The sequence below is a fragment of the Solanum dulcamara genome, chromosome 10 (assembly GCF_947179165.1).
Source record: "Solanum dulcamara chromosome 10, daSolDulc1.2, whole genome shotgun sequence".
Classification (NCBI taxonomy): Eukaryota; Viridiplantae; Streptophyta; class Magnoliopsida; order Solanales; family Solanaceae; genus Solanum; species Solanum dulcamara.
This window is the reverse complement of record NC_077246.1, coordinates 45,359,350-45,381,686: the sequence shown is the minus strand read 5'-3', so window position 1 is coordinate 45,381,686 and position 22,337 is coordinate 45,359,350. Positions and strand designations below refer to the sequence as shown.

The 22,337-nt window shown below is 34.1% G+C and overlaps 1 protein-coding gene across 1 annotated transcript; it reads right to left on the bottom strand.

The window, feature by feature from the left end:
- Positions 1-1,288: 1,288 nt before the first annotated feature.
- LOC129870094 (uncharacterized) lies at positions 1,289-8,469 on the bottom strand. The gene is made up of 5 exons (XM_055944685.1): positions 7,722-8,469; positions 6,286-6,337; positions 2,210-2,274; positions 1,928-2,095; positions 1,289-1,798 (listed from the first exon to the last, which is right to left on the bottom strand). The coding sequence occupies exons 1-5, from the start codon at positions 8,340-8,342 to the stop codon at positions 1,748-1,750; spliced, it is 957 nt and encodes a 318-aa protein (XP_055800660.1). The 5' UTR covers positions 8,343-8,469; the 3' UTR covers positions 1,289-1,747.
- Between the last annotated feature and the right edge of the window lie 13,868 nt (positions 8,470-22,337).

Here is a 22,337-nt window from a genome sequence, read left to right as displayed (position 1 = left end):
GTAAAAATATTAATTGGGTTATCAGTTCAATTTTCCAATTGTATAATTTTGATTAATGGTTAAATCAATAACGCAATAATATTATATTAAAATTACTATTTTACTCCTAATTATATAGCTATGACTTTAACATTTTAGCAACGTTATTTCCTAACTTTTAGTATTACTTTCGACCGTAGGCAACACAAACTAACCTATTTGTCTCTCTATTGCAAGATCTTCTCTCTTCTCGACACAAACTAATATTACCTTGTCTCTTCTCAATTTTAGATTTGACTGTGATATAGACATGCAATTAATGTTTTCGCAATTTATTGCTTGAATTTTTAGAAGGAATTCAAACAATTTTTTTCTAAAAACAAAAGTGATCAATGTAGAAATTTGTGTTGCACTTCTATTTGTTGCTACTATTTTAATATTATGAAAATCGTGTATATATGGTCATATGAACATTTTCTTATCGGTTAAATCAAAAACCAACTCGATTAATCAAAAATTGTTAATAAATATTTTATTGATTTAGTTATCGATTTAGCATGTTAACAAACCGATAAATCGAACCACATTGAACCGACCGATATGACCCCTACAAGCGCCAACAACTGGCTACAAAACTCCGGTGAAGAAGCACCAATAACAAACAAAATTACAACAATTCTCCAATAAAGCACCGACGAACAGGCAAAACTCCAGCAACAACAATTGGGGAGTGGGATGAGGAGAACGGTTGCTAAAATTGTGGTCTAACTAGAAAGTCCTCTTGCTGAAGCAATAGTCCTAGGTATGACCACATTCGTCCGGCTGCTATTTCTATATACACCTAATGTGAGTCCCAATGCAAGATCTCTGTATAGCCAATAAAAGTAAGATTTTAATAGAAATGACCTTTGGCTTCTTAGTTATTTCAATGCCAAAAATATTTACAATGTTCAAACGAGAGATCTCCAAAATTTGATTTCACATTTAACTAATACAATGACCATGATCTCTGTATAGCCAATAAAAGTAAGATTTTAATAGAAATGACCTTTGGCTTCTTAGTTATTCCAATGCCAAAAATATTCACAATGTTCAAACGAGAGATCTCCAAAATTTGATTTTTTGTGGCTTGTGAGTTCTTCGGAGGTTATATATATCAAGTAAATATTTTTTGCTATTTTTTGAAAGTAAATAGTACAAATTATTATAGATATAAAATAGTACCGTAAATTATTGTTGATTGGGTTTACTGTTGTATATATCTGTAGATCTCCCATTGATTATTCAGTGCGATCCACTACTCATCCAGTAAAGCTCAAGCTTAGTTTGATAAATATGATTCTCAATGAAGAATGTAGTATTGCAATTCAGTCACCATTAAATAACCGAATTTAACAAGCAGGTAGATGAATCTAACCAAAGCACTATACTTGACGTCCACATACACACTATACAAGGGCTGAATTCGAAGCTTAAAGAGTACCAAAGAGAAATATTTACAGAAAAATACTTGCATTGTGCCATGCTAGTTCTCCATAATAAAATTAGAATATGACAGACCATTACGTACAATGGATATTTTAAAGCTGGAAGCCCAACTCCATAAATACCCTTCTTCACAATTTGTCCAGTAAAAAACAAGGACCTTACACTACCCCAAAAAGCAGCGGGCAACAACCCACGTAAGACCTGCACAAATACAAAAACCCTCCATCGACATAAACCAAATATTAGGCATGATCAAGTCTCTTCCAAGCATTCACAGAAGTCATGATCTACGCGCACGATCACGCCAAGAACCTTGTTGCATTGCCAGTGCCTAAATTCATATAATACAAGAATGATTAGGCAGTGTGGACCGAGAAATGAAGATAAAAAGTGTGAAAACCTAACCATGGTACTATAATAATTAGCGAAAAAACCACTATGACAAGATTTAAGATATCACCTGCCCACTAATGAGACTTGTAGCAGGGGCAATTTCAGATATATCCTTTTTGCCATTATCCTCTTCTGCTTCATCATCTGTTTCAGTGGAAGGTGGAAGTGGCAGAAGTGAGGGAACTCCAAAAATAGCCTCATCATGAGCAGCCTTAGTTTGTTCCTCCCTCCTAGTCTTCAAATCAACAAATAACAAACATCCGTTCACGCTCTCTTTGGAATGATCAGAGCCCATTTGCAACAACGTAGTTATGAGAAAAGAATGATACAAAGAAAAAGAGGTGCATACCTCCACCGTAGAAAACCAAAAGCTTTTACCAATGTGGTTGACTAAAGCACCATCATCTTCTACAGCTAAAGCGATCCACAGTGTATCAGTGTCAGCAAATAAAGGAACTTTTATGTCTACAAAAACATTGATGTAAGGAGAAAGAAGGTGCCCCATCAGGGGAGGAGCTACGTGGAGCTCAAGGGTTCACCCAAAAGAAGGTACCCCATCAGGGGAGGAGCTACGTGGAGCTCAGGGGGTTCACCCAAACATTCTTCGTCAAAAAATTACACTGTATATGTAAGGTCAAATTCTGATTCTATGAGTATATATGTCGGAATGAATCCCCTTGAAACTAAAGAGAAGCTTAGCTCAATTGCTAAGGGAGTTCAAATTTCATTTTACGCTCCAGGTTTGAGTCCCACTAATTGCACTATTTCCCCCTTTTTTGGCTTTGGAAAGTCCCATAGGCTGAGATGGGCTCAACTTTTGAGCTCTACCCAATGAAAAGGTCTCATTGTTTTTGGGCGCAATGTGAAACTTCCATTGTTTTTCTTTTTCATTATTCTTCTCATTGTTTTTGGGTACAATGAAAGTTGTATTCTTTGTTACTTTCATTTATTTTCTCTTCTATGCTATTTCTTCTTCTCAATTTAGCTTTGTTTAAATTTATTAGGCACATTCTTTGTATTTTTGTCTTTTATTCTTCTTATTCCGATTGCTCACTTTGTTTCTACATAACTCTTGTTCCATGTACTCTTTTAATAAATTGATGAATTGTTATTAAACTTGAAATTGAATTAGAAAAAATATTTATATAAAATAAGGTAAATTTAATTTAATCGAATGAAAAAATTTAAAAGTCGTGAATATACTTTTAACAATATCTATTTAATTGAATTTTCTTTCTTTAAATTTATAGTATTTGTTTCTTATTTTTTCCAATTCTATTTTAAAGTAATGGAAACCAAACTAAAGTTATTCATCATTTTCCTGTTTTACAAATGACTAATCTAGAAAATTGAATTAAATGAATTAAACAATCGACGATGTCATTTATTTATGTTATGAATATGCATCCTAATATTATTAACTCAATCCTTACACCTTTGTAGAGAATCTTGGCGTTTCCAAAGTAACATATTGTAATGACCCTCGTGATCATTTGCTTGCTTTTGTGTGATTTTTACTGTTTTGCCTCTTCTTGTAGCTTCTCTGCAGTTCTTGTGATATGTTGGGATGGGTGACATGCTTCCTGAGGTGGCTGGGAGAGTTTTGGACAAGTTTCCCCTTTTTGAAAGCTTTAATGTTGAAAGAGTTGACTTTGGTCAACATCCAAAGAATCTGACGTCGTATAAGCTTTCTGCCAGTTCCATCAACTTCGGGAGATCTATTTAGGCCTAGTAGCATGGTTGGTTCGGATCCTGAGACCTTTGGCGTGAGGTTGAGTCGTTAGGCGAGTTCTAAAAATTTGGCAAACAATTGGCTTTAGACAAAATTCTTGATAAACGTGCTCGGATGAGAATTCTGCCAACACAATTAACTCCGAAACATTGAGTTTGGTGTAGAAAGACCTTAAATTTGAAACACAAGGTGATCAAGATGATTTTGTGATGTTTTACGAGATGTTGTGTTGTTGATTAGTAAAAGTGTTGACTTGGATCAATATTCTATTGAGATGACCTCCATTGGTTATTTCGTCAATTCCGTTTAGTTTGGAATGTCATTTTTGGTGGGTAGCATAGTTCATTTGCATTCATAGGGTTCCGAACGAATCTCGAGCCCCCGTCAGGATATTTTCCCAACTTCAAGTTGAGCTGATGTAGCTGATTACTGGTGCCACCACAGCATTGCTCAACACATTCGCGTGTTAGGAGCCGTGTTCGTGAAGACCACTTAGAATGGTCTACGCGATCGTGAGCTTGGCGTGTGATCACGAAGACCAACTTTCTTGGTCAACAAGATCGCGAGCCTTAACCAGTGCGACTGTGATGAAGGATTTATGGACCCGATCAAGGTTTATGAATCGCAATCGCGATGAGTATCTAAGTTTAATTAAATCAATTCCCCATATTTTCCTTGAGATAGCTTCATCTTTGGCGATTTGGAGCTTATTTTGAAGGATAAATCAATGGGAAATCGCATAGTTTTGTTGGTGGTTAGCGGGGGAATGTTAAAGGGGTCACCTATCACGCGTTTAACTTGTAAGTTTCATCATTTCTCTCCTTTAATTTCCATTTTTTATTATTCTTAAGCTCACTTGTGGTGGGACTGTTTTGAGCTCAATCAATGCTCGAATTGTGCCCATTTTCAGGCCACAAGTTCCTTGAGATAGGTGGGACCTTGTGACGGAGTCAATTTTGTGATTCTACGCACGGGTCCCATGGTCTTAGTTTGACCCAATTTTTGGGTCAAACTTTTTATAGCAAATTGGGTATCATTTCACTCGTGTTGACATTTACATGACCAATTTGAAAGCGTGGCACCGCTCAAAGGCTGTTAGAAAGGGAAAAGCTCCAGAATAGAGGTTCGAGTGTGGTTTCGGCCTTGAGGTAGGTTATGATTTTCTCCTTTTTAGACTCGACTTAGCTAGATTCTATATAAATTGAGTAGGCGTTGATCATTAGGAAGGTTTAGGATGAGAATTTAGGTTGTATGACCCTTAGGGCAATTTTCGAGACATTAGATTAGCTTCTTAGCCGTGAAACCTTAGATTACGATTAGCCTTAATCTTGGTTGACGTTATAGGATCCTTAGAATGCTTCTAGGTTGGCTTGAAACTTAGGTTTATGCGCGTTGGTTGGTTTGGTATGATTGTATGCCTTTTAAAATAATTATTATTTTTTAAAATAATTTTAATGTAAAATTATGTATGTACTCGCTTTTAACCACGTGCTTTCACGCGTTTAGCCATCTCAGCGCCACATAAGTCGGTCAATGGTCAGAGGGGTTTGAGAGTTCAATTGGCAAACTACTAAGTAGGAGGGTTCAACTGATAAACGGAGCCAAGTACAGGGTGCTCCGAGGTCATTAACCCAAACTTTTTATTTTATAAAAACAACTATTATTTATTAATTTCAACTAATACTTATTTACCAACTTACTCCATTAATGTGGCCAACCAACACCATTAAATAATATCTCTATCTATTAATAAATAACCGAACTACTCCTTTCTACTATATATCTATAAAGAATGCTCACCAACCCTCTTAAATAAAACTTATTTATAAAGAATAATTTGTTTGAGTGACAAAATTGAAAAAAAAGAACAACTTGTTTTTAATTAGATTTATGTATTGTTCTTGCCCATATTGTTATTTTGTTGTTGTTGATTGTTATCAATTATGTTATAAAGTTCTTTTTAACGAAACATATTCATTATAAAATAAGAACACAAACTTATGGGTATTTTTAATAATTTTTAAAACTTACGAGTACAAAATAACATTTTTTGGAACAGACAAATATTTTTGGAAAAATTTGTTGCCAAATACATGGTGAAACTTTACCCAGAGAATATTTGGAAACATGGGGCCAAACGCTTGCCAAATCTCAATTCCATTGTGGCTTTCCAAACGTGACCTTAGTGAATTGTTGGAACTTTTTTCATAGTTCAAAATAAGTGAATTATTCAAAATTCAAGAGAATTATTTAGAATTTTTTCCATATTTACCCTTCTTTTTAGTGAGGTTCTTAACTACTATACATTTAATCAAAAGGGCAATAGTAAACAGTAGCCTTCAATTTATGTCCTTAATTATTTTTCTTAAGAGGTGTCATACCCCAACAATTCACTTAATATAGACTAGAGGGAGTACTTGTTTTGCTATTTCTTGCATGTATTGATGATAGGCTCAGACTTTCCCATAAGGGATCACCACTATTGTTATATCAGTTTTTTCTAGAAAGAGTTACGGCCCCATAACTATCAGCAGAATTAGGTAATATCTCCCAACCAATTAAACATAATAGTATCCACTGTATAGCACATTAAATAGCCGAATGTACATATTCGGCATCCACAAGTGAAGAATATTATAACAATCAGTAACACTTCTAAACATAAAAAAGAGCAGAATAGAAGTTAAAAATACCACTTTCTGAAAGTTGAAGTTTCATTTTGGCTTTGACTCTTTTAGCTGGAGTCTGTTCAACATAGCAACAAAACATAAACAACATCAGGCTTCATAATCATTTTTTGAGACAAGGGTAACTTTGTATTCACAAAAAACTCATCATCTAAAGAAATGATGAGGACATCAAGCTTCATAATCTAAAACAAAGTACTTACAGATCTTAGAGGATACAAAATAAGAGTCCAACAAACAAACTTCAGACTATCAATCCAAGATATTGGTTGCACTAACTTGGTAACCACTAAAAATTAAGAGAACTTGCTGATGATGGAATAAACCTCAACCATGTAGTCATACAGGTGATTTCCAGTCCATTATCACATATTTGAAGCCTCAGATGGATAGTTAGGAAATTTACGGATATGGGAGCATTGATAAAATCTACTATGCAACCAAATTATCTTTTTTTTTATGACAAGGGAAACCTGCAGCCGCTAACCTTTGGGTGCCCACAAGGTAAAACCCCCGCTCCTATGCAATGACTCGCAAACCACACAGGAGAGGTAACCCGCACGTGAGACAGGTGCAACGAGCTCGACCCAGAAGGCAAACCCAAATTCTCTATTGTATGTGCTCAATAATCAGAAGATTCTCATTTCTCTAGCTTCAACAAATTTGTAAGTACATCAGTCTTAAACACATTTACTGAAATTAATAACACTGGATACGAATCTATACGACGTTTTACAATCCAGTCATCCATATAGCACAAAACATGAAGGAAACATCTACAGGCAACATTAACCAATCTTCCTATTCAGCAATCACAGTAAGATGCTTTTCTATCATTGAATTTGAATGCAGGCTTGTGCAACCTTATTATATGCAACACCCTCCGTCCCAATTAATCTGGTGGTGTTTGATTTGGCATGAGTTTAAGAAATAAAGAAAGACTTTTGAAAATTGCCATGTAAACAAGCGACATTTGTGTGGCTATAATCCATCTCTAGGTAAAATGAAAAGTTTAAAGTTAAATTGTCAATAAGCGAGGAAGTAAGTGTTCTTTTTTTTTTTTTACACAGACTTAAAAGGAAAGTATGCCACATATATTGGGATGAATTTTGGATTGAAGGAGTAACTCAGATCCAAGTATAAGCTTTGGACATAAATTTAAACATTCTACACACTCCAGTGATCTGTTTAAACTCTCTACAATTTTTATGACTGCAAGCTTCTCTAGCGGTCAAGATGACAGTTTTGGTCAGTAATGGGACTCTCCACAAAAACATACTGCCTAATTGAGATCAGGATGTACAATTAACACTTCTGAAGACAATGAGAATATAGTACCAATCTGCTTCACTCACTGCCTAGAATTTGTATTATATTAGCAGCAAAAATAGCACAAACTATAATTAAACCAAGTTACATTGAGAATTAAGAATGGAACTTACCATATTTTCATAACCTTCAATCAATTTGCTATAATCTACCGTAGCAGCTCTATATTTCCCAACTTTCTCCTGTCTTCGATCCCGCGGGGACACGCTCCTTGACCTCTTTGTACTCTGCTTCTCTTTTTGCCTTTCTCTTTCCCTATGTTTATCTCTGTCTCTACTTCGACTTCTACTTCTAGACCTATGTGGACGTTTGGACCAATAAGCATCCCGCCTCGAATGCCTCTCTTTATCTCTTCTCCGGCTTCGACTCCGATGCTTTAAATTCCGGCTTGGACTTCGGCTGGAACGTTTTTCGAGACTTGGACTTCTGCTTCTAGTGGTTTTTCCTTTTGAAACTCTAGAAGAAAGGTAATGTTTATTGTCTTTAGATTTCTTCTTGAGCTTGTTTTGGATGGTTTGAAGCTGAGCTTGTTTTTCGAACTCGGTGGTTTTCGATGGGCTTGATGCCCTGACAAAACTACTCAGAGATGAAGAGGAAGAAACGAGAGCAGAGCCATGAATGGGAACGACGCCATTTGAAGTTGAAGAAAAGCCTAGACCTTGCTTGAATCTTGCGGCGCCTTCTCCTTTACGTGTGAGCTCGTCGTAGTATGCTGCGGCCTTTTCTTCCTCCATCTTACGGCGGAGCTGGGGTGGTGCACCGCCGCTGATGGTGAGATTTTTCGGCTGTTGATATGGATGTTTACGCCTCAACTAAGAGCCGTTTGGATTAGTTTCAAGTTTTCTATAAACAGGACTAACCGACTTAAAGTTAGTTTGTATTTAAAATAAGCTAAAAAAAATAATTAGATTTGTTTGATGTAGATTTTGTTTGGATAAGCTTTTTCTAAATTACTTATAAGTAGAAATTTGTTTATTTTAAGCTAAAAAAATAAAGCTAGGGTAATCCAACTTATTTTAGATAAGCTAAGAGCCCGTTTGAATTAACTTATAAGCTGTTTTCAGCTTTTTTGATTGTTTGGCTATTTAACTTAAAGTTATTTTGCGCTTAAAATAAGCCACAACTTTAAAATAGCAAGTCAAACACTCAAAAAAGTTGAAAACATCTTATAAGTTAATTCAAACGGGCTTAACTTATCTAAAATAAGTTGGGTTACCCTAACTTTTTTTAAACTTATAATAAGCAGTTTTAAGCTTAAGTAACTTAAAAAATCTTATCCAAAAAGGCTCTAAAGCAGCTTATTTTAGCTGATTCATTCATTACACTTTTTTGACGGACATTTAAGGCTCATCTGAGATACGCTCCCAATAATATTTTTTGCATATTCAGATTTCGAATTCAAGACTTTCAATTAAGAATGAAATTGTTTCATCATTGTACCACAATTCATGTTGGTGATTTATTACACATTATCTATCTATTCTATATTTAGGGGTGTTTATGTGTCGGTTTGGATCAGTTATTGGTCAAAATCAAAACCAAATCAATTTAATCTGTTTTAAAATTATTAAAATAACGAAAAAGGATCAAATATACCTTCTTATTATATTTTGGTACAAATTCGTCCTTAGTTTTATCGGAATAACACTTGAAAAACTCAAAATTAAATAATCCATCCCCAATTTTATATATCTGATTTTTTAGGAATAAATAAAAAATTTAAATACTAATTTGAGTTTTTTTCTTAGAAATAACAATACAAAATGCATTACATAATTTTAAATATTAATACATGAAATTTCTAAATACTATTTTGAGTCTTTTTTTTTCAAAATGATAAGACAAAAAATGCTAAGATAGAAATTGCATGTATTAGTATTGTATTGTCGTTTCTAAGGAAAAAAACTCAAATTAGTACTTGAAATTTTTTTATTTCTAAAAAAATTAGATATTTAAAATTGGGAATGAGTTATTTAATTTTGAGTTTTTCAAGTATTTTTCCATTATAATTAAGGGCGATTTATACCAAAATATAATGAGAGGGGTATATTTGAACCGAAAGTATAACAGAAGAGGTATATTTAGCCCAAAAATATAACGAAGAATATATTTAAACTATTTTCATTACTATAGGGTTATATTTGACCTTTTTCTCTTTTGGCAAATTTTCCTTATAAATCACAAAAACCAACAACTGTCCTAAAATTCCAAAAAAATAAACACGTAATTTTATTTTTTTTGAGAAAAAGAAAATCAATTGCTTAAAGTTCCCCCAAAAAAACTCAAAACTGTCACATTATTTTAATTTTTTAGGAAAAAAATAATCCCCTAAAGTTCCCAAATAAATAATTCTAAACCGTCCTCAAATATATATTTTCTTAAAAACATCTTTTTAATAAAATAAGTAAGTTTTTTTTAAACATAAACGTCTATTATTTTTTAAACAGATTTTATTTAGCTTTGAATCACTTCAAAATTAGGATTCTTTATACAAATAATTGTTGTCTCTCTTTATTTAAGTTTACATTATTCTTCCAAAACTACCCTACGTTGGGAAAAAGTTAGGTTTAAATTTTTTTATGAATTGATATCATGATAGTCGTACCTATGATTCCATAAATTTGATTGTGATTGGAGATAAAATTTTTAAGATGTTAGTATATTTTTGAAGTTTCAAATAAACAAATTATTATGAATTCTTTATAGAGAATTTTTAATTGAGAAATTTTTATAAAATCTTTAGATACCTTAATTGAAGAGACAAATCTACTTGTGATGTGAGGGAAGTTTTCTAAAATTTTAGTACGTTTTTTTTATGTTCACAATCTTGATAGTATCTACGGTTAAAGCGAAAAATTTGTTTGTGATTTGAGGTAAGTGTTCTAAAATTTTAATATGTACCTGAAGTTTACAATAATAAATTATCATGTATTCTTGATAAACAATTGCTAATTCCAAAGTTTTTTTTTATGAAATAATGATAGTATCTGTGATTGAAGAGATAAATTTCCTTCTGATTTGAGGTGAGTTTTCCAAGATTTTGTATGTTTTTTTATGTTCGTAAAAATAAACTATCATGTATTTTGATAGACAATTTCTAATTGAGAAATTTTCTATTATAATTTTAGTATGTTCTTGATGCTTAAATAACAAATTATCATGTATTCTTGACAATTAAATACTAATTGAGAAATTTTTTGCGATTTTAGTTTATAATGACTCATACACAATGAATAATTTGAAATTGACTAATTTACAATTCTTACCAGATTTTTGGATCATTAAATCCATCACAAGAAATTGGTTAGTTATTCTAATTCTATATACATTCTCTTTTACAATTTCAATTATATACAACTGTTTTTATTGTGAGTGAAAATATATCGGCGTCATTTTTAATAATTTTATTGATTATGTTTTCTTTTTGGTATAACTATATCATTTAAATAGATATAAAATTTATTTTAACATCAATTGCTATTTTTTAACAATTTTTTTTCTTTATAAGTTTGATTGACGCGAGACACGTGCAAAACATGTACTTTAAAGTCTCTTCTTTAAATAAAATCGTCTTTTTACTAATTTCGGCATTGCAATGCACATCAACATGTATTGTCCTACATGTAATTAATTCAATTTATTTTAGATATTAGTTTTATTATTAAGACTTCGTGAACTATTGGGTGATAACTAAAATGTCGTTTAGAAAAACTTTGATTAGATCATGAAAGAGTTGGAAGATATGAAGTTCTCTCATATAACAAGTTTAACTGGGTGAAGAATGGAGGAAGTCGATCAGCAAATTAATAATATGGTGAATAGTCTTTTCTTTATTTTCTAAGAATCATTAATTAAGACCGTTTCATTAATAAGTCTTAATATAGGTAATCTCTCTTAATGAGTATGTATCATTTCTGTCAATACTTAATAGCTTTGTCCAATAAATAGTTTGAGACATTCATTTTTAAAGATAATGAAAAATAACTTCAGGCGGAAGGACGAGCTACTAAGTGAAAACTTATCAAAATGAGTTTTATAAAAATTGACAAGGGTTTGCAAGTAAAAACTTATGGTAAAAGATATTTGTTGAATTAATGGAGACTCCTAAAATATATGGAAATAAAAACTTGAAAAAGATTCCTAAAATTTGTTAAAAGAAAAATTAATATTGGTACAAATGTGTTGTTTATATTTATATATATATATGAATTTAAATTAAATATTACTATAATTGTGGAATCAATAATCAAGACTACTATATTATTATCATTATGGAGTACATCAGTATAACTTCTCCTTTAAATTTAGTAATTAACTTTTAATCTAAATAAAAATACCTTCTTATATTAGAAAAAATTCTATGAAAGTACTTCCTCCACCCCATTTTAATTGTACACTTTTCTTTTTGTCACGATCCAAGCTAAATCCTAAGCGTGACACGACGAATAGGAGCCCCAAAGATCCTAAACAACTTCTTAGTATAACATGACGTAAGATAACATGATAAAAAAAACATAAAACAATAGAATGTGGTAGATAAGTCTTAAACCAAATCTCATTATAGCAACTCAATCACAAAGATAATATAGGAATAACATCTGAAATGCGGAAGAAAATATGTTAAGTCTGACATAGCCTCTAACTACCATAGACGGAGGCATTGGACAAGCCTTGGCTCACCCAAACAATCTGAGACGAAAAGCCACGAAATAAAAGACATTATAAGGTGGTTGCACCCTTGAAGCACGAGGACTCACCAAGCGATGCACACCAATAGAAACTTGTACTAGCCACGAGAATGAGTAGGAGCGTCGTGATAAATATTATAAAATAATATAGGCAAAAGAGTATGCGTCAATACTACAGAATATAATGCGTATGGAGAATGTGCAATGCATGACATAAATCATTATAGTGCAATGACCAAGCTAAATCATCATAAAAGCTTTTAAAATATCATTAGAAACGTTGAACATGGTCAATGCAAAACTCGTAAGTAAATCATAAATAAGCCATAACATAGTGAAGCCATAGCATAGTGAGAAGTATCGTTAACCAACATAAACTATGTGAGCTATAACATGAAGTCTAGTGTCTTCCCCACACCAAAAAGAGGTTGTCCCACTTGCCAAGGTAAGGACCATTTACATGAGCTATTTGTGGATCCACTAGCTAGGCCATAAAGGCAAATCCTACTGTGGCACATAGTTATAAGGCTAAGGACTTTATATAAGGACCCCGTTGGTCGAGCCCCCACCTCAAGACTCATTCGGTGGTAAGTCAAATCCCACAGAATACATAACATAGTAATCATACTTTAACATATATCATAAAACTTATACATAGGTTTAACCTTCATAGAGTAGCTCATTTTCATGTCATAATTGTAATGTGAGTAAAAGCCTTTCAACATTACAAATCATACATGCATAATTCATGCTATTAGGTTCTTAGGTCACCAATTAAGGATCCTAAGTCACCTTTCTTCATAACTTGCGTGAAATTCATATCTTGAATATAATTGTAATCGGTGATCATAATTCATACTTGAATTTAGTGTGAAACTCATATACATAGTCAATTTGAGTGAAAACAATGAGAATACTTTGAAATCATTAAACTTCATAATCATAATTCATATGAATCATCATTTAAAATAGCTTTATGCATGGGCATTCATAATTCAACTTGAAATCATGCAATTAATATAGAATCATGCTTATAATGATCATTAATAATAATTAAAAATGTTATTGAAATAGCCCAACACAATTCATCAAAACTAGGGTTTAAAAGTAATGGAATTTCAAGAGATTTTGAGGAAAACCTTGGGACTCCATGGGTGATAAAAACCCATGGATCAATCCCCACATACCTTGATGAAATTATCTCAAAAATTAAAGAGGAACATTGTTGAACTTGAAACCCTAGCTTGAAATTGTGGAAGAAGCTTGAGAGAAATTTTAAAGTCTTGCCTTAGAGAAATTTTGAAGAATGAATAGAATAGGATGAGCATTTTAAGAATTGAGTAAACATAGCCTTTGAACTTGGCCATAAAAGTGTCCAGGTTCATTGAATCAAACTTGGGAAAAAATGGAAATACCCTTCATGAAATTTTGAATTTTGACCCTACAATTGACTCCTACGAGTCGTAGATAGGTTGACGAGTCGTAGAAATGACTCATCCTGCATACTTCCCAAAATCTTAAAAATCCTGAGTCTGTGATCCTCCTCTATGAGTCGTCCTTATAACTTATCAAAAATATTACAGGTCGTAGACCCTTGCCGTCCTACAAGTCCTAAGAACCTCCAAATCTGAGCCTCTAAAGTTTCATTACGAGTTAGATTCACGACTCGTCAACTGGAGGATGACTCATCCTGTCAAGTCATATGGAATTCTTCTGAGAATTGTTATACACCGTACTTTCATACCTTGGGACGTTGTCTTAAGTCTCTTGAAAAGTGCCATGTGATCTAGATTATCTACCACGCTATCAAATAACTCCAAGGAAAGGAGAATGAGATGCTTCATAATAGGGAAGATTGGAAATAGGGTTATAAGAAATCGAAAGGAGTTGGAGGCCGAGAAATAAGTCGTACGACTCGATTGAATTGCATAAGCTACCAACTTGGATGTTTTACGTAATTAAGCTACTTGAGTATACGTCGAGCTTAAGTAGAAAGGACTACGCAGATTTCCGAAGTAAGATGAGATGAAGAACCTACGAGAGGGAGAAAAAACTAGTTTTCGAACTTATGAAAGTGAAGCAAGTAGGTGACAAGCAAGCAGGTGACTCACCTACTTAAGGTGGACCCCCCCCACATGCCACGTGGCAGCATGTGATTGGTCACATGGTGTGAGGTGGTGCCCTAAGGGGCTGCCACATGTCACCTCTAGGGGATTCCACATGTAACCCTCTTAAAAAGGGTATATATACATGTAAAGATGACTAATCTCTCATCTTTGCTTCATTTTAGACTTGGAAAAGTTAGGAGTAAACTTGAAAGAAATAGAGAGAGCTACGGCAGCAACCAAATAAGGTAAGTCCTCCATTTTTGATTCGGGAATTAATTATTCAAGGTATCCTATGATTAAATAACGGTGTTTGACCATATAAAATTTATCGTTGGGGCAACGGGGAGGTTTTTGTTCTTGTTAAGAAACCCGTTTTTGAATAGGACTGCTGTTAGTAATTCTAATATAACTTCTTGTGTAAAGCTTCATTTTGAGTGATTCAAGATGTTTTGGAAATATATTTTATAGGTCTATAACTTTCATTTAGACTCAAAAATCCACTTTTGCTTTTATCTGCTCAAAAAAGGGTGATGAAGTATGGGGGAGGTGCTGCTCAGATTTTGTTTTGGAAATCCTACACGGACTACTGTTGGTATTTTGGGCATATATTTTTGTACAAAATTGTTGTAGGGGTGATTTGAAATTGTATGCGACCTTAAGACACATGTATATAACTTTACTTGAGGCCACCAATTCTTTTTCCCTCAATTACCCCTTCGAAAATAAGCGACAATACAAGACACTAGGTTGTCCAGAATTCACGTTTTGATAGCTTTGGCGAGTTTTGGCCAATTTCGGGAAAGGTAAGGTCTTTACTTTCAATTTGAAGTTTATGGTGTTGTTATAGGGTGTATTACACCCCTTTTATGCTGCTGGAAGTGTAAGAATGTCATAGAAATGCTCGACGTTCAAAATAAACTAAATTGAAATTGCTATAGTTAAATTGTAGTTAAAATGAGGCGTTGTACGTGTGGGGGATGATATAGGTGTGTAGTGGTGTGTTTTAGGGCCTAAATGCATTCTAAAATAGGTGTAGGAGATGCTGGTTACATCCACACGATCCCCCGCTTTGTACGATTAAAGGTTTTATGAAATAGCGACTAAAAACCTTATTTTGGTATCATAGTTTCGAGCGAGTCGTTTGGAGTTTATGTTTTATAATGTTGATGTAAATTACTTATACATATGCAGCAGGTTTGTGTTGTTTGGTTGTAGTGATTAAGGGTATGATTGGAAATTTGGATAGGGCATGTTATAGGGGAGGTGTTGTCCGATTTCCGTTAACTTCTTAACTAGTTAAGGAACTAGTCGAGAAGGCGAGCGAGAGAATGAGTTCTATGAATACTCGTGTGTAACCTAAGGCACTAGAAAGTCAAGGATTGCTGATATTCATATTGCTTTCATGTTGAAAAGGTTCAAAGGATGACGAGGCGAACGAGAGAAAGAGTAACCCATGACAGGTATGTAGAGCTACTCTTTTTTTTTTGTTATGTCTTAGGTATAGGTTATGAATGGTTTGTATATGAAAGGTGGAGATAATTCCACTCATGAAACTCCAAATGTAATTCATAAACTGTATTTACTTTGTGATATTAAGACTCTTTTAATAGTTGAGTTATTGTCTTTCCAGGCTGCTAGATCATGAACAACAGTATATGTAAAGTCTGTCTGTTCTTCCTTTTGGAATGTCTTAAGTATAAATGTAATGGCATATGATATGAAGTGGAGGTAGTTCTAGTTATAAGATCCGGGTATAATTTATGACTTTTATTCATTACTTGATATTAGAATGCTTAAGTAGTTGAATTATTACCCTCGAGTCTCCTATCTGATGAATGATAATTGAATGCATCAGCTCCTATTCCTAAGGTCTCTGTGACGATAAACATCTCTATCTCCTTAAAATGTTTAACCTTATCTCTATACACATCTACGATTCCTGAAACTTCAGCTAATATGATCTCGAACGGTGTTTAGAAGGTATTTAAGATGACTATTACTCTGGTCTTCAGGTGATGGTTCACTTGACTATTTCATTGAGTCTCAGAGGGTGACTTAGTTGCATATAGTTTCTCACTACTCTATTCGTGCATGCTGTAACCCTTCTTTCTTCTCATCCCACGATGGGTTGGATATTATGTCGGGCGCAGGTCTACTACTTCTTTCACCGCATCCCGGGCCGAATATGTACAATTCCATGCATGAGGAGATAATTCCGTATGTGAGGTGTGGTATATGTTATATGTTATGATGATATGATTATTCAGCGAGTCCCGGGCCACCTATAATATGATAGCATATGTGGTGAAATAAGGAAAGAACACTGAGTCCCTCCTTAGAGGGCCGGGTATGGTATGTATATTATGATGGTACGCTATAGACGTACACTCCTCCATTCACCGAGTCCCTCACTAAACGGCCAGATACTTTATGTAAGCATGCGTATAGAAATATAGTGATACATTTGTGACCCCAAGCCCTATAATGAACCGTATGTAAAATAATGACATATACAGAAAGATTGTACCGTATACGATGATGTGATGATGTATACGATGATATAATGAAGTAATATACATGTTAATATGATGAGACGATTATGACATCGAGTTCACTAGAGGGCCGGGCACAAGGTATGATGATGTACATGACTACATATTCTAAAGTGCAGGTACAGTAATTTGTTAATTGTTATACTTGTCTCATGCATCCCCACTTTAGTTGTTGTTTCAGCTATGATAAGTTATGCCTTATATACTCAGTACATATGTTGTACTGACCCTCTGTTCTCCGGAGGGCTGCATTTTATGCCCGTAGGTACAGATGTTCGTATTGGAAATCCGCTAGCTTAGGGTTTCCACTCAGATATGTTGGACGTACTCCACTATTATGGAGCCTAACTGTTGATGCTGGTCATTGATGTATATGTTTATTTACTCAGGGGTACGGCGGGGGCCCTTTCCCGCCATATGATATAGTTATTACTCTTAGAGGTATATAGACATGTGTATATGGGTTATTTACAAGTTCATTTCAGTTGTGCTCATATGACGTATTGCAAATTTTTTTGTGTTATGGCAGCCGTGTCGGCTTGCATACCCTTTCTTTTTATGAAACAGGTGAAAGAGGCTATAGGTTTAAGAAATTTTTTTTGACCCATTTGGGTTTTTGTGTATAGTATCACATCACACATGGTTCAACTTGAGTATAGTTGATAGACACGCATAAGGGGGTCCAGGTTGGACCTCAGTCACGGCCTATGAGGTTGGGTCGTGACAAGAATGCTCCTGAATAGGCTACGAGTCATAGAAAGACTCTCAACTTGAAGTCAGTCTATATTTTAGGAATTTTTTCTTTGGTTCCAACTATTCGACTTTTGTGATCTTACATGTTAGAAGTGATGTTTTTCCTAAGATGCCTTATAGCCTCCTATTTATAGATGTGACACGCTTCACACCTATGAATAAGACTCTACTTGATGCGGCTTGTTGGACTCCCTAGGACGCTTGAACCTTGTGCTCTGATATCAAATTTGTCACGACCCAAGCTAGACCCTAGATGCAATACGGTGATTAGAATCCAGAAGGTCCCCAACCAAATCTCTTAGCATATCATTCATGAGCATACATAAGGTAATATTGTAATATCCCTCAAAATGTTCATAAGTTCCTTAAGAATGCCTTGGGAATAAGCTGCTCATGTAATGCATTATCCTTATTCTTTTTAGAAAATTTGAGTTCGGAATATCGATCAGGGGGTCAAAACCTGCAAAAAATAGTCTCGGTGGATTTTTAGAACTCGTAGATCGAAAGATAGATTTCTCAAAGGAATTGTGCAAACCAATAAGGTGCGCGACAAGTCCACATCCTGGACTTACTTGCCTCCGCATCGCGAACCTGACAATGGTTTTCTGGACGAATTTAGTTTTTAGTAAGGGAACTTTAGACTTTTCCCGAATTGTTAGCTAACGAACCTAGACATTTTTCTAGGACCTAATTTAACTCTATAAATTAACCTAAACCTCTAATTCTATTCATTCTTCTATAATCCACCTACTCAAATATTTCTCTCTCTACAAAAGATTTTCAAGGAATCCATTAAAGACTTCAAGTAGATTAATCAAGCTCTCCATCAAAACTCTCAAGTTCTTCCAAATTATTTGGTGTTCTCACTTAAGGTATGTGGGTATTGATTCATGGATCCTTTCATCCATAAAGCCCAATAAATTTCTCAAGGTTTTTTATCAAATCAAAGTATGGTATTTTATGAGTTTTATGATCTTTATTCATATTGCATGAATTATGATTCAAAGAATGATCATGAGTCTATTTTGACATAAATTGATGGTTATTACATTAAATTGAAGAGTTTTCCTATGAATTCTCCTATTTTGATCTCTAGGGTTCATGATGTAAATTATGAGTATTTTCAATTATACTTCCAAGGGATATTATCTATATGAATTATGTATGGGATGATATAAAGTTTATGATCATGCATGTTTTCAAGTCAATTACATGATTTTCAAAGTCAATTGATTATGCAATTGAGTTCTACTCTAAGTTCAAGGTATGAATTTCATGCAAGTTATGAGGTAAGGTGACTTAGGACCCTATGTGGTGACCTAAGGCCCAACAAAAAGGTGACTTAGGGCCCTATGTGGTGACCTAAGTCCTAACGATATGAATTATGGAAATATGATTGTAATGATGAAAGAACCATTCTCACATTACAAGTATGTTATGAAAAATGAGCTACTCTTCTATGCTATGCATGTATTTCATGGGATTTGACTTAGCAACGAGTGGACTTGAGGTGGAGGCCCTACCAAAAGCCTTAGTAGCAGCCTCATGTCCTATAAACTACGTGCCACCATAGGTTGCCTTCATGACCAAGCTATTGGATCCATATATAGCGTATGTATGACCTGCCTAGTGGAGTAAAGTCTACCTTGGCAAGTAGATTCCCCTTTTTCTTTATTGTATGAGGAGACAACGGGATTCTATGTTATAGTTCGCATGGTCTTATTGTCGGTTATAGTTCGTATCCCACATATGTATGATCTCTTATGTATGCTATGATTTTAAATTATGTTTTTTAAATGCTTTGGTCAATATGATTTTCTCATGGTTTTACTTACCTCATCTTATCATATGATTTACTTGACCATTGAATTTCATAATTTACGTTGCATGTCACGCCCTTATACTTAGTACATTCCAATATACTAATGCATACTTTTTGCCTACATTGTCTCATAATATAGAGGTTGAGGTTGAAAATCATACTCATCTACGTGGCTAGTTAAGCCTTCCTATCCAGCAATGTTTGTGGTGAGTCCTTATTTATCGAAGACTAGTTATCGAGTTAGTTATTATTTTTAAAGACTTTTGCTATGTTTCATATTGAGTGTTAGCTAGGGACATGTCTTAGCCCTCGCCCATATTCATGAGTAGAGGCATCTAGTTGGATAAATGTTTCGAGTTTATATTGTCATGTGACGTTCTTAAATTTCTATTCATAGTTTAGACTCTCTTATGATGTTTCCGCTGTTACTTTAACTTATGTATGCTTATGATATGTATACGAGGATTGGTTGGAGCCCTTTGAGGTTTCAATCGCCGTATTACGACTAGGTCCTAGGTAAGATCGTGACAAATATGCAAATAAGCTAAAGGATAGAGATGGAAGCATAGTCTCAATATAGAGAATAAGTCTAAAAAATTCAGAATAAAAGACAACATAGACTCTTAACATACAACATGGTGGCGTAAGACAAGCTCCTAACTCACCCAATATAAACGATGAAAGAATCTCATAAAATCATAAGGAAGTAAAGTGTCACGTCCTCAGAACATTAGGACTCAACACTAATACAATGTAATAAGCTCTAGCCACGAATGGGAGGATGAGTGTGATTATCTGACCCTACATTATGTTACAATGCAGGCAAAAGTATGAATTAGTACATGGAATGCACTAAGTATGTGAGAAATATGCATAAGCAACAAATGTAGGACATAATAAATATGAATCATGGGATGCAAGACCAATATCTTAAAATATGAGTAAAACTATAAAAACATTAAAAACATCATACTCATTGGTCAATGCATCAAAACATCATCATTACAAAATTATACCCTTTATTTAACTGGTATGGAATAGGATTTTAACTGACACTTAAGATCATGCGAGATAATACATGGAATCTGATAATCCCGACAATGAGAAGGGGGAGGATACCTTGCCAGAGCATATTTTTTCATGGTAGTCTCTTTAACTTTGCTTATATGTGGATCCACAAGCTTCACTATATTGGAATCTTTAAACCTACGCGAGTAATGTAGTTAGGGACTAAAGGTTGCTACTAGGATTCTCTTGGGTAGCTACAATGGCTATCGAACTAAACCCCACCCTTAAAGTCCTCTCGGTGCTAAGTTTTTATTCCAACGGAACTTTCATAAAAACATAGTTATTAACATCATAAGGAAATGTTATAATATATACCAATCCAAATTTATAAAATAATATAAGAGTAGCTCATCTGTCATCTTCATCAAGAGTGTATGAGGAAATTCCATCACAACCTTTAACTTCTTTAACCTGATTGTGCAAGAATTGACCTTATTGCACTATAGGTTCTTTGCTTATAGAATCATTGAAACATCATTCATAACTTCTTTTTAAATCATCTTTGAACATTATTCATAAAGTTTTCATTGAAATAATTTAAAAATTATGATCATAACTATAAATTATGCTTGAAACTAACATATAACATAGGTCTTTAAAAAATCATGTTTAAATCATGTAATGTAATGTGAATTATAAATAATTAGGCTAATAGCATTGAAATATATCATAATTAATAAGAACCAATGCAAATCATAAAATTAGGGCTTTTAGAAAAAGAAATCATAAGAGATTTTGAGAGAAAACTTTGGAATTTCATGGGTGAAAGGGCCCAAGGATGAATTCCCACATAACTTGACCTTTAGAAGCCTTAAACTTACAAAGAATTGAAGTTTGACCTTGAAGAAATCCTTAGAATTTTCTTGAGGAAGAAGGAGACTTGGAGAGCACACTTTTAGAGAGAAAATTTTGATTTAGAGTGTTAGGGTGAGAATTAGAGGGTTAAAAGGGCTTAAGGTAGTTAATAGGCTAGAATAAACTTTCCAAAACCATCCACATTCATTAATGATAACATAGGAAATGACCAAACTACCCACAAATTAAAATTGGAATTGCATCTTGTAAGACCCTGAAAGTCGGAAAGACAGAACCAAGGAGAAATTTCTCAAAATACTGGTTGGACTTAGTATTACAACTCACTCTACAACTTTTATAGGTTTCTACGACTCGTAGAAATGAGTCGTAGAGGGAGACTTTGAGTGTTGTTCAGTACCACCCTCAGGAGAGGTTTCTAGGACTCAACAGGATAAGTTATCGTCCCTATTGACGAGTCATAAGAATGACTTCTAACCAAAATTCAGAGACCTCTCAAATCTTGCAGGTTTTTAGACCTGTAGAAATAGTCAATATGACAACTCGTAGACCCAAAGACGAGTCGTAATCATGACTCATAGAGGCAATCTTTCCTATGACTCATAGAGTCATCTTGTACTGTAAAATCTGATTTTTTAATGAGGGGTATTTGTGTCATTTCCCAAGTTCAGTTCAATGAACCTATACACAATTATGGATAAGTCCAAGCCTATATCTTACCAATCCTTTGAAATTTCTCTTATTCTAAATAATTCTTCAAAATTCTCCTAAGGCAAGAACTAAATTCTCTTAAGGTTCCTCTCCAAGTTTCAAGCTAGGGTTTCAGATTTCACCAAGGTTTCTTCTTCAATTCTGAGAGAATTCAATCAAGGTATGTGGGGATTGATACATGGGTTTCTTTCACCCATGGAGTCCCAAAGTTTTC

Bases quoted from the DNA above. Each gene is read 5' to 3' on its own strand.
- LOC129870094 (XM_055944685.1), bottom strand. From the start codon at position 8,342: ATGGAGGAAGAAAAGGCCGCAGCATACTACGACGAGCTCACACGTAAA. The intron at 2,275-6,285 runs GTATTTTTAACT...GGATCGCTTTAG, and splicing joins ACTTCAACTTTCAGAAAGTG to CTGTAGAAGATGATGGTGCT. The intron at 1,799-1,927 runs GTGATATCTTAA...ATATGAATTTAG, and splicing joins CAAGTCTCATTAGTGGGCAG to GCACTGGCAATGCAACAAGG.